Below are 13,645 nucleotides of genomic sequence, written 5' to 3'. Positions count from 1 at the left end.
ACCATGTCCAAAACTAATTATTTTCCATACAATGTGTTTTTGTCGGGGGTCAAATTATCATTCAAAGATAAAGAAAGAAAGAAGAATTGTGACTAGAAATAAAGAAAATAGGCTCCACAATGATGATTCAAATTCAATGCAGGGAAGACTTTTAGACAAATCAGTGCCAATAATCCCTGAGGTTGTGCCAAACAAAGGTCACGAATTGTTGATTTAAGCTAAAACTCCATCTTTTCTACTATGTTTTGACATTTTGAATGAAATCTCTTGCTATTCTCCCCACAGTGCAGCGGCAGCAATGCTATTTTAAGTCAAGTTTGCAACAGTGTAGCTACAATAAGCATAATAGAGCTCAGACTGTAAGAGAAAGTATCTGCTACCAAAAAAATGGTATAACTTTGATTGAAAAATCCAGCTTCAGAGATAAAATTACAGTTTTTGTGCTCGTATCAGTCAAAAGTGAGAATAAATACCCCCCGAATGGGTTGGCAGAGATGAATTCTCCACCAGAGAGGTATTGCATCTTTCTGAAGGCTTGAATACGAGGAAAAGTCAACTGTAAGATTGCAGACTCAGTCACTTTGACATTCTACTTTTCTTTCTGCCTCGTCTTGACAGTGGGATGTATAATTTGGAGGATAATTCTTTTAGCTGTCCATGTAACCTCAAAGCTTCAAAGATTTCAAGCATAAAGGCTGAGATTTTATAATTTTTTTATAGAAGTTGTTGTCCTATTTGTCCTTTGATATAAAGTTCCTTGAGTTTAGAATTTTAGCTTATTAATCCTGATTTTTTTGAGTCAAATAGTGAATCTGGTTTTAACTAGTTCTGACCTAAATATTACGACAAAATATTAAAGATTAGGCAAATGACCAGCCAAAAACAACCTTAATAACATAAATGTCATGTCAACGCAAACCCTTTTTATCCAATGTCCTTTTATTTTGAAAGATTTAAGCAATAGCCACCAACAAACCCGTTTTAATTCCTTTTATTCAATGAAATAAAAGTTTTTGTAGACTAACATGCAACACTAGAGCAGTAAAAACAGCTTCTGCCCTGTAAAAATCTATAGTCTGTTGGTAAGCCTGCTCCCACTTCCCGACATCCATCTTTTCACTGTTTTGAGTCAGTCATTTCATTTTAATTTTCTTAATATGTGTCCTCTATTTTCAGAAAAATGCCACAAGAACGTGTTAAAACACAATTTTTATTGGAGTGTGTCTTAGAAAACTAGAGCACTTAAAACCATATAATGAGTGATTCATTAAAGGTTAGCCGTCAACGATTTGGATAAAACCTCCATTTTTTTTGTTGGTCACCATTTTTTTTTTAGTTATAATTCAAAAAATCATTTTTTTAATTGCTATTTAGAAAGTTACTAATAACAAACATTTGAGTTGGCTTATAGGCCTGGTGTAACGAAGTCAAACAAGGAAATCTTTCTTAAATTGTTTGACACTTTCAATGTAAATGTACTGGTATGCACTATAAGGATGAGAAGATTTACTTTCCCCACGATTAAGTTTACTGGTGTAGGATTAAGTTTGGTTTTCAATTAAGAATTGTAGCATCTCTAGTGCTAACCTGTAGTGTAACCAATAGGGGTGAGTCTGGCGATACGATACATATTGCGATACTTGGGTCATGATACAATATGTATCGCGATATATCCCACGACTGTACCAGAACAATTTTTCACTTTTTTCTTTTTTCTTTTTTATTTTTAAGAGTATGACTTGGAAAGCAAACTCCACCTGAATATGAAGTCATTGTAATAAAATGGTAACATTAAATTTATCTAAAAGTCACATTAAGCATCAAGAAATATTTATTTTTAAATCCATATTTTCTGATTTCCACAATAAAATATTTTATAGTATTAAAAAAATTGAATGAATGTGTTTTAACCAATAAGGTTCTACAAGTATGATTGAGGAAATAAATAATATAATAAATAAATAACTGATGAAATATCGCCATGTCAGCATTTTAAATCGATACAAGTATTGTCAAATAAAGTATTTATTTATATAGCCGAATAGATTTTTTTAACCCTAGTAACTGACGCTAAATATTGATTCTATAACCATGCATTTGTCAATTACACAGGACAGCCGCAGTTTATGAAAGAAAAGTATCTAAAAAGTCAAAAAGTGGTGCAAAAACTAAAACTAAAAAAAAATACACAAATATAGCTACATTTTTAGAAAACTCTATACAACAAATTCCTCTTTTAGCTCCAGAGTTGACGTTCTATTAACTTCTGTAACTCATCAACCATTTACGCTATTGATGTGTATCCGGCGGATTCTGGAGCGCGGAAATGTAACACTTTGCAGTAGTGAAGTACTAGCACAATCAATGTAAATAAGCTAATTTGGTTTCAAGAATAGTGGCTTGTATCGGTACTAAGGCTGCCACAAATGATTATTTTAATAGTCGACTAATCACTGATTAGTTTTTCCGATTAGTCGACTAATTGGGTCATGTGCAAACTGGATGTAAAGCACACATCTTAACCATCATTAGCTGTAAACTAACTAAAAACTAGATATATAGCATTACCTACGATAATGCTAGTGTGAATGCTGTAAGCTGATAGCTAAAAACACTGAAGCTGATAGCCAGCTAAAATATTAGTTAAATGCTAAATTAGCATAAAACCCTGAAAAAAGCCTAGATTAGCCAAAACAGCTAGCATGTAGATGAAATATTAGCTAAACTCCAAAATAGCGTTAAAAAACCTTAATAAATGCCAAAATAGTCCAAAAAGCTAGCATAATCCCATTATAACTTTCCACTTTACTACACTCTGACTCCAAATAATATAAAGTAATGACTAATTGACAATAAATTAGTATTTTAATAGTCGATTAGTCGTCGATTAAACGACAGCCCTAATTGGTATGCACCACTTTATGCTAGTTTACGTAGCAAAATGGTGAATATCGGTGCAAAGCTGAAAGACAGAGTCGCCTGATTCCCCCAAGTCGATATTTTGTGGCCCCCACCTTCATGTGAAAGGTCAATGTCTACTAATCAATAGCTTATGCATGTCCATGCATCGTTGATGATAGCTTTTTGCTTAAAACTTTGCCTTTTTGTTGGATCTGGTCGTCAGAAAAGTCCTTAGCAACAGTTGCTAGCGTCGTTAGCTGCTGTTGTATTTCAGGACACGCAGAAAATATTGATTAGTAGTGCATAGATATGAACAAATGTTCAATAAACTTGTTCAGTAGACATAGACAATGGACCAAAGATATAGACAGTGGACGTAAAAACATATTTTTGACACAAATGGGACTCCTTACAGCCCACCCGGACTCTGCCTTCAGTGACCCAAAGTAAATTGAGTTTGAGAACCCTGGAGTATAAACAGAGTGTACGATATATAAAAGATTATGTGTTATTTAGGCGTCATCGGTGACCTCTCTAGTGTTACAGGGTTAAAGCTAAACTGTTTATTTTCCAAAATGAATGATCCCATTTCTACTTAGACATTGAAAACAAAGGGGCCTTGATGAGTATCTTCAAATCAGTGTTTTTCTTTTACACTCTTAGATGCAGCTTTTGCTGCTCTTTATCAAACCTACGTGTTCCCCATGTGTGTAAATATGCCGGTGTCACCTCTGCTGCCGGCTCACCTTCCACAGGCCTCTGTTTATAATCTATGTTTACCTCATTCCCTCTGTCCTTTCTGTTTGCCTTTCCTTGGCGACCGCCTATGGCCAGCCCGCTGTCTGAATACAAACCGAGTCAACTTCGTTTTCAACCTCAGAGGCTTCCCGCCTGCTGCTGCTCGACCCTCTGAAGGGAAATAAATACCTCAGGGAGCGCCATGACAAAGTCATGCAGCTGTGCCTTCTTGGCGGCGAGGATGACCTCATCCATGCTGATGTCCCGCGAGTTGTCGCCGTACTTGATGTTCTCCGCAATGCTGCAGTCGAACAGAATGGGCTCCTGGGAGACGATGCCGATCTTGGAGCGGAGGTAGGGCACGTTGACGCGCTTGGAGTCGTGGCCATCAATCAGCTGCGGGGAGAAATTGATTTCAACCGTCAGGAGATAGCGATGTAATAATCAGCGATTGGAGACGCAACCAATCTAATGAGCAATTATAACACTATCGGTACTGTAATCTGTCTCCTACCCGTGTGGAGGTGACTCTGCTCTTTTAAATCTCACACTCTGTGAGGCGCTAAAGGCCACTCGATTTCTGGCAGGGATCCTTCTCTATACAGATCCACAAAAATGTCCCGAAGGTTGAGGAACCTTCTTCACCTTTTACAGTAAATGTCTAGTTTAAAACCCGACAAAAACACCAGAACCTTTCCAAAGATCAAAGCTGACTTCATCATTTGAAAACCAGATATCTGGTATAAAGGTCAGCCGTGTAACACTGTCCAGTTTACAGCGAGAACCTCTTTATTTCTTCATCAGAACTCAGCAGAATCATTTAGATCAGGGGTCGGCAACCTTTAACAGTAAAGGAGCCATTTGGGCTCGTTTTCTACTGATCAAAACCTAAAAGGAGCCACAAAGTCTTATTTAGCCTTTGAGAAATTTGGATTTGCATTTATGACCTTCTGTTTGTTGATAATAAATGTGGATTATGCCTCTTTTTTTGACACGAACAAAAGCAAAAATATGTTATTTTAGTTCGGGGTTGGACCTTGATAGTCTTGGTTTCCATTCTTTGTTTATTTGCTTTCTTTAGGCAGCAGTTAATGGAGCTGCTGACTCAGACTCAGACATGGCTGGGTCAGCAGTCTCCCTGACTTATTATGTGTGGCCAATGAGCCATCATGGAGAGATAAAAGAGCCACATGTGGATCTAAAGCCTTCTTTTAAAAAAAAAAATCCCTCTGTGTGGGCGTGGCTTAAGGTGCTGAGCAGTGTAACCCCGCCCCTTATCCCCCCCAGACATGCTAGCAAGACACACACTTTGATAAGGTGATGTTATCTAACAACCCATTTATAAACATGGACTGAGGAGTCTATTAGTTTGGATGTATTTTTATGATAATCACAGTTTTTCCTTTTAAAATCCGACCAATATGAAGCATTTTATACTCATTTTACAGTATCGACTAAGTCATGTCTCATTGCTAACAGATCTTTCCAATATGGCGTCACTCTTTACATATCGTGGACAATAGCAACAGGCTAGCATAGCATCTCTAAAAATATAACTCACTGGTTGTAACTGTCCGCTTGTGCTCCTTGTACGTCATTTTTAGCCTGCTAGCAACAAAAGCTAGCTAAAAAAAATTGTTTACAACTTTTTATAAACTATAAAATAAAGTTACAGAGAAAAAAATTGTGAAAAAGACATTTTTATAATGTAGTGCAAATTATTCCTTATTACATATTTGTAGCTAAGTAAAGCCAAGTAAGCTAGCTTGCTTAGCTAGCTTACTTGGCTATGCTAGGTATAAAAAAACGAACTTTTCACTATTTTAACATGCTAGCTGGACATTTTTAGTTTTATGTTCCTAGTTGTTATATTTAGTTGCATAGCAGTATCCCCACTCCACATTACCAATAAATAAAATAAAACTACTAGCAGTCTCTGGGGTTGTCATGACATGACAGTTCAAACCAAGCAGCAGATCCCTGCAGTCAGCTCTGAAAGCTTTTAAAACTCCATCCCTCACCCAGTGACAGCTCGGATTTACTCCGACTTCCCCCCAATGACCCTAAACAGATGTGCAGAAAATAAAGAATGGTTGAATATAATTAGAGAACAAGGTGAAAGTGACCTCTGCTTTGACTGTGAGGGGAGAGGAAGCGTTTAGTCTCGCCCTCCTTTGGTCAGATTGAAAATTACAATAAAGAGAAAATTAAAAACCAGAATTTGTGTTTAGTGAGTGTAAGCAAATAGGATTTTGTTGTTGAAAGGACCAAACATAAAGCTTTGTACGGGCCCCTCCGAACCGCTCCATGTGCAGCACATAAAACCATTTGCAGTTAATTGACAGCACTCTGCAGCTTCTCCTCACCACTTTGCCGTGGTCGGGATCATAAAACCTCTCCAGCAGCTGCACGCTGGTGCTCTTCCCGCAGCCGCTGCTGCCAACAAAAGCCAGCGTCTGGCCCGGTTTCACCGACACGGTCAGCCCGTTCAGGACCTGGATGTCTGGCCTGGTGGGGTAGGTGAACTTGCAGTCGATGAACTCGATGTTCCCTTGGAAGTTATTCTGACAACAAGGGGGAAAGGATTGAGGACAAAGGTTAACCTGGTCCATCGTGTGCCCGAAACAGGCAGACGATGTGTCTGTTTTGCTGATAAGGAAGAAAACTAAACATTTAAATTATGAGATTCATTGATCTCACACACATTTAAGTGAGATTTATTAAAAGTGAAATACTCAATTCTTACCCATTTGTCTCCCTTGTCGCTGTAGACGCTGATGGTGGGCACACGGTCCAGCAGCTGGAAGAAGCGGGCTGCCGAAATCTTGGCCTTGGCATAGTCTGGAGTATAAGAGGAGGCACGGCCGAGAGCCGTGCCGCTGGTGACGATGGCTGAAATGACCCTGCCGGAAACAGTATGACATTGGTACTTGGCCTCCGTAAATAAACATTTGTTTACATTTTTAATATTCTGTGAGTTTGTTTCATTTAAGCGTCTTTTTTACACACATTTTCAGACGAATTCTTGTAGTTTTGGAAAATGTATTTTCTTGTGTCACCTTTAAAGCGATGAATAATAAACACAGAAAAGCCCCATATTTAAAGAGACGAACCACAACTAAGTAGATCCCCCTCTTCTTTATCTTTCAGTGGTTCAGCTTCTTTAACTATTTTCAGAGAACATTGGACACCTTGCTTGGATCACTTAGTTGGTGTAAAATCTTGGTATATTCTCGTTAAACACCTATTCCTAATAGTTTTTTACTTAACAAATCACAAATTTGTTGTAGTAGCAAACTGCTAGCAACAAAATCCTCATAATGTATACTAGTAAAATGGCTAAGTCATCTGAGTTCATTAATCTTTTGGTTTTTGTATAAAATATGTTGCTTTTAACAATAAAATGTGAATTATTACACATGTAAAACTTTCAAGAAGTCTTAAATTTTAGAATGGTTCACAGACACTACCTTCCTCCGCCCTTGCTGCCATCTTTTTACCCCTTCTTCCCCTACAATCCTAGCCAGAGCTGTATGTGGTAGTTTTATTAAGAAAAAAAAACTTTTTTTCAAAATGGCTGCTTTTCTGTTGATTTAACTCCATAGCAACCATTTATTGTTTTGGTCGTCTGGGGGTGACGGACAGATTGATGTAATTTTTAAAAGATTTGTTAAAACTAAATTTTTGGATTTCCTTAGCAACTGAGATTTTCCATTTACCACGCCCACATTTCTGACTATGTTCACGTTATATGTCGTTCAAACCTAAACCAACAACTTGTGTATTAAGTTTGCACAATATTCCAATAAAAAATATGCACCAAAAGGGGAAAAACAACTTTTCCAAGTTTTCCACGACAATGCTGTTTGAAATATAGATATTTTTAAGAGAATTGTCAAAAGTAAATTTTTGAATTTCCTTAGCAACTGAAATTTTTCATTAACCACGCCCACATTTCTATAAAATTTACATTGTATGTCATATCAAACTTGGTGGTTGCAGGTTTAACCTGGAGGTGTAAGTTTTCTTTTTCAATATTGTGCAAAAATCGTAAAATCGCTAAATTTCGTACTTTGCCACGAAATGGCCACCAAGCTGTAGGTCCAGTGGCCATCCCATAATAATTACAAAACTTCCTTTTGCTATCACAGAAATATAGATTTTTGTTTTCCTGGTGGATTTTTTTAAATTTTTTTGTTGTTGTTCTTTGACACCCCATAAGAGAATTTTGTCCCATTCATTTTTTTGGACGGCTTCTACCGCTATGATGTCATCATATTTTGGGAGGGGCTGTTCACTATATCAAAAAATTAATTTTCACAGGAAACTAGGTGCATACAAATTTAGCCAAATAAGTGGCAAAGATAAAAGTTTCCTCACCTGAACACCAGACTGAAATGAAGCCCCTCCTGCTTCACTAAGTAACCTCCAAACCGATAGGAGGCGGAGTTAGTCATGAAGACCACGCATTGAGCGAAACCATAACAAGCTCCATACACGTTGGCCTTCTTCAGGGCTGCTTGGTACGGAGCAACCAGCTGGGCCTCATACATTTCCACAAAGTTCTTCTCCTTCCCCAGACCAGCAATGGTTCGGATGTTGTTCAGAGCTTCGCCTGAAATCTGCAAAACGGGACAGTGGCTTTTTTTTCTTCTAAAACCAACTTCAAACTCCATTTGAAACACACATTTCTGAGACCCTATCTCATTAGCATGTTCAAAAATTTCCTTAGAAACACCATTATATACAACATTGTTCATATATTCTGGGCTGTAGTGCACCATTACTCCACTAGGGGGAGTAGAACAGTGTTTCCTGCTCAATTCAAAATGGCTGCCCCCGTGAAATCTCAAAAGCACTTTTGGCGGGAAAAAGTTTAGCTAATTTTCAAGACTTTACGGTGAAAATAACTCAACTATTGTTGTTCATTTTTACAAATGACTCCTTACTGAATTGAAAAAATAAAAAAAAATGTTGATAATTAATTATTTATAATACAGTGACATCATATTAAAAGTGTGTGGATCAAATTTGAGACGGTAGTGCTTTTTATGTCGATATCTTACACCAAAATTGGTACGAACAAAAAGCTTCTAACATGTCATAAATGATACTATGAAAAATATTGTTCCAATTTTTATTATGGATTTCATCAATGGTTTTAAAAAACATCTTAATAAAAAAAAATTAACTGTCTAATTCTAACCAACCAAGGGTTAAGCTTGGTTAGTTCAGAAGAAGATAAAATATGACTCTACTTAAGATGAACTTTCATAAGATTGTGGTGCCAAAAAAAAAAGGTGGGGTGAAAAATTCCAAACATACAGCTTAAAATAGACACTGCTGTCAAGTCGTCTCCTATCAGCTGTCAGTAGATAAGACAGCTGATGTCAACCGACAGTGTTAGGCCTTCCCGGGATACAATAATCCGCCTGAAAGCTGAAACAAGGATCCAAAGAAGTGTGAGGACGGTTTCTGCTGAATCTCACCCGCCCTGCCGTTTCCATAGCCTGCTTGTCCTGCTTGGCAAAGCCGGTGAGCATCTTGGCCTGGAAGCCACCCGACAGGGCGAGGAAGGGCAGGAAGCAGAGGATGAGCAGAGTCAGCTTCCAGCTGAAGTAGAAGGACATGAGGACGGCGACGCCGATGTTGGTCAGAGAGTTGACGATCATGCCAATCTGCGAACCTGTAGCCTTTGGAGGGGAAAAAAACAAATGTTCAAAGACAGAAATTAAAAATTGACTCAAATTTAATTGTTACTGGTAAAACTTCCAATTTACACCCTTCTGAGGAGCTAAACCAACCATCAACTACAATTAGTGCAATTTGACAAATGGGCCATTGCGAATTTTCCATGTGGATGAGGAGCGACAATGGTTTGAAAATGACTAATTATAAAGTTCAGTTTTTAAAAATTAAAAGCAAATGAATCTCCACTGGAAGAGGCTCTGTTTAGTCTATAAAACAATAAAACTATAAGATAACTACTTTGAGGAAAGAAAAAATGCATTAGAGAAACGAAGGACTGTACGCCTCGGAGATACTAAAACGAAAATATATGGCACTACCTGCAATAATGCTAATGCGAATGCTGTAAGCCGAATATAGCTGTTAAAGATGCCAGTTTACGCAACTAGAAATGCTAAAACTGATGGCTAGCTAAAAATGGTAAAGCTGACAGGTGAAAATCCTGAAGTCTAAAGGTTGCCTAAACACTAGCTACATGCCAAAATAGAAAATAATGGAAAAATGGAAAAATGTTTAATTTGGCATGAACAGCTAGCATTTTGTTAAAATATTACCTAAACTCTAAATTAGGCAAAAAAATGGACAAAGCCCAAATTAGTATCTGAACTCAAAATTAGCCCAAAAAACTGGAAAAATATCTTATTTTGGCAAAACACCTAGCATATTGTTAAAATTAGCTAACTCTACATTAGCCAAAAAACTGAAAAAATAGATATAATTTTGCCAAAACAGCTAGCATATTGTTAAAATATTAGCTAAACTCTAAATTAGCCAAAAAATCCTGAAAAGGTCTCATTTTGCTAAAACTGTAAGCATAATATTAAAATCTTAGCTAAACAGAATGATCCTAAAAAAGTAGAAAAATCTCTGATTTCGCAGAAATTTTAGTATATTGCTAAACTTTTTGCTAAACTCCAAATTAGCCTACAAAACTGGAAGAATCTCTAATTTTGCCAAAACAGCTAGCATATTGTTTAAATATTTGCTAAACTCTAAATTATCCTAAAAAAAAAAAAAAAAAAGTCTAATTTTGCTGAAACAGTTAGCATAATGCTAAAATTTTAGCTAATTTCAACCTTATCCCAAAAAAACTGGAAAAATCTCCAATTTTGCCAAAAATTTAGTTTCTTGCTAAAGTTTTAGCTAAGCTCAAAATTAGCCTAAAAAACTGGAAACGTCTGAATTAGTCAAAAACAGCTAGCTTTTTGCTAAATTAAAAGCTACACTCCAAATTACCCTAAAAAACCTAGTAATTACTGAATATTATAAAGTTTGTCTCTAGCTAGAAGTATTTACAGAACCTCACAAATTTAAAAATGTGTTTTTAGAGGGTTTGAACAATTTCTCTTTCATTTCTTATGGGGCACATTTTGCTCTATATTTAAAAACCTATAAAGTTTATGAATACTAAAAGTACAAGAGATAAGGTCCAGAATGAGCTGAACATTTTCATACCAAGATTGCGTAAATCGTTGAAAGCGTGATGGAGTTTTTACGTGTCAACAAACATACGGAAAGATGCAGGAGAATCACTATTGGGTGAAACTCAAGACTTTCAGAATAAAATGCTTCCCTATCATTTTCTTCTCGTCATAACTCACCCCTTGGACTTGGGAGGCATCCGTTGCCAGACGTGTGGTCAGAGCTCCGGGGCTGTTCCTGTGATCGTCAAACCAGCCGATCTCCTGTCCTAGCATGGCGTGAAAACCGACTCGCCGTAGCCTTCGGGTGAGCAGCTCTCCAGACTTGGAAAAGGCGTAACCCTGGAGACAGAGGCCAACCGAACACATGCATCTTAATCTGCCACACTTCCTTTGCTAATCGTCTGTGACTTCCTCCGACTTGGCCTTGATGCAGAGTGTGTAAATGCCGCAAAGACTCGCCGAGGGAATCAATCTTTTTTAGAGCAGACTCTACCTGCAGCATCTGTGTAAAGAAAGAGACCACGCCGACCATGGCAAAGAAAATGCAGATCCCGTTGATCTCCTTCCTTTGAGCCACCGGGTCCGGAACAGAAAACGTCTACAAGCACAAATGCAGTTTTATAAAAAATTAACACTTTTTCCAAGTTGAACTTGAAGTCACTGGAATAATTACAAAGTAGGGCCGGGAATCGATTCAAAGAAATTAACTAATTAATCGCATATCTGGAAAAAATTAACTGCGATTAATTGGCATTATTACTATTTTTTGTGACGGTTTTTGCCAGCAACTTATATGAAAATAATCATAATATGAAATCACACACATTTGTACATTAAGAAGATTTATTTTTATTCCTTTGGAGCCTAAGGTCTAAAACTCTACGTCTACTTTTGAATTTACTTCTGTATTTTTAATTTGAAATACTACCTCACTGCATATTTGGTATAATTTTAATCAACACAACCTCTCCTATGTAAAACTACCTTTATTTAGTCACTTTTCCATGTTGTATTCACACACTACACATAAAATTATGCAAAAACAGAAAATTCTCTGGAAAAATGTGATTTCTCTCCTAAGAGCACTGTTGTTAATTTTACATTTTTCTGGCATTCTGTTTTTCTGTTTTCCCAGCTTTTCCTTTTTTTAATCATACATTTTTTATTTATTATGCTTATTAAAAAAATAAAACAACTTGTTTAGGAGAAGTTTGATCCAGTTTGATTTCAGGTCTGCTGCTCACAGGTGGGGGTGTGTCTGTCTTCTTCTAACTGAGGCCTCATGCGGCGTTGGGGGGCGGGACTTTCACGGAAAATGCAGAGTTTCTTTAATTTTTAGAAAATTTTGTGGAAAATTCCTGTCGGTTCCCATCCAAAATTTGGGTTTCTCAAAGCATACGGCTCAGTTTAGTCATGGCCGGCCCTCCCCCGCCCCCAAAGCAGGTGCTCTGCTGCTCTCCGCTGCAGATTTAAGTGAGACATTTATTCTCCGCCTTATTTATTACAATAGAAGATCAGTTCTGTCAAAAACTACAAACAAATCCCATATTCTACCTTTATTTTAATGAAATCTCAATAAGAGAATGTAGAAAAAGTTTTAATTAGACAGAGTTTTATTACACTCACAGCTACACGGCAGGACGTCATAGCATGATTAACTAATATTAATCACGCAATTAAAAAAGATTAATTGCATGATTAAAACATATTAATCGCGTAGTTAAAAAATATGAATTTCATGATTAAAAAAAATATTAACCGCACGGTTAAAAAATATTAATCGCACAGTTAAAAATATTTATTTCATTACTAAAAAATATTAATCGCGCAATTAAAAAATAGGAATTGCATGATTAAAAATTATTAATCGTACGATTAAAAACTATGAATTACAAGATTAAAAAATATTAATCCCCCGGTAAAAATATTAATTTCATGACTAAAAGATATTAATAGCGCGATTAAAAAATATGAATTGCATGATTAAAAAATATATTTCGCGTAGTTAAAAAATATGAATTGCATGATTAAAAAAATATTAACTGCTCGATTAAAAAATATAAATTGCGCAATAAGTAAACATTAATTAATTATGTTTTAATAATCGCGCGAGTTAACGCGTCAACATTCATGGCCGTAATTGAAAACATAAAAGACTACAGTTATAAAATACATGAGTCAATTTTAGTTGGAGTGTAAAAAATAATCAATGAATCAATTTCTTAATTCTTAATTGAATTGAATCAATTCACAATTATATCAGTTAATTAAGTTAATACTGGAAAATGCCATTCTGAGGCATGGTAGGTTTATTTTACCATAGTCTAAAAAACGACCAAGTATTTTTAGCTAAGTATGTCCTGAATCGATTATTAAGTCAGTAAATCGGGTCGAATCGGATCGTTCTAAATGAACTAGTATCGACTATAAATCGCCATCCACCCATTATGATGGACTTGAATCATTTAAAACATAAATCAGTAAATAGTCTTGATGGGGAACCTTACCGCCACGATTTGAAAAATTGTCAAATTTGGAATGAATCCGATTGTTCAAAATGAACTCAACCACCAATTATGATCATTTAAAGCATAAATCATTATAAACCTCACCGCCAGGATTTGACTGAACAGTAATGAGTAAACGGGGTTGACCCCTCCATTAACCGCCGCCCCAAAGGACCCAAAAAGCATGTAGGGCCACTCGGGCGCGTTGTACTTCAGGATCCGGGCCACGGGAGCAGGTTCCACTTGTTCGTCGTCCTCCTCCACCGCCGTGGCTTTCTGAAGGAGGAAAGACGAATCTCACAACCATCATGAAGCAGCTTCTGATAG

The 13,645-nt window shown here is 36.7% G+C and overlaps 1 protein-coding gene across 1 annotated transcript in view; it reads right to left on the bottom strand.

The window, feature by feature from the left end:
* The window catches only part of abcb11b (ATP-binding cassette, sub-family B (MDR/TAP), member 11b), a gene marked incomplete at its 5' end in the record, with an annotated part of 38,079 nt that overhangs the window by 5,424 nt on the left and 19,010 nt on the right, over window positions 1-13,645 (bottom strand). The window contains 8 exon segments of the mRNA XM_024294242.2: window positions 3,829-4,035; window positions 6,006-6,203; window positions 6,386-6,542; window positions 8,020-8,261; window positions 9,129-9,332; window positions 10,989-11,150; window positions 11,305-11,409; window positions 13,424-13,594. Of these exon segments, the coding sequence (XP_024150010.1) occupies window positions 3,829-4,035; window positions 6,006-6,203; window positions 6,386-6,542; window positions 8,020-8,261; window positions 9,129-9,332; window positions 10,989-11,150; window positions 11,305-11,409; window positions 13,424-13,594 (1,446 nt within the window).

Source organism: Oryzias melastigma, linkage group LG2, assembly GCF_002922805.2.
Source record: "Oryzias melastigma strain HK-1 linkage group LG2, ASM292280v2, whole genome shotgun sequence".
Lineage (NCBI taxonomy): Eukaryota > Metazoa > Chordata > Actinopteri > Beloniformes > Adrianichthyidae > Oryzias > Oryzias melastigma.
The sequence above is the reverse complement of the archived record's forward strand: the minus strand, read 5'-3'. Positions and strand labels throughout refer to the sequence as shown.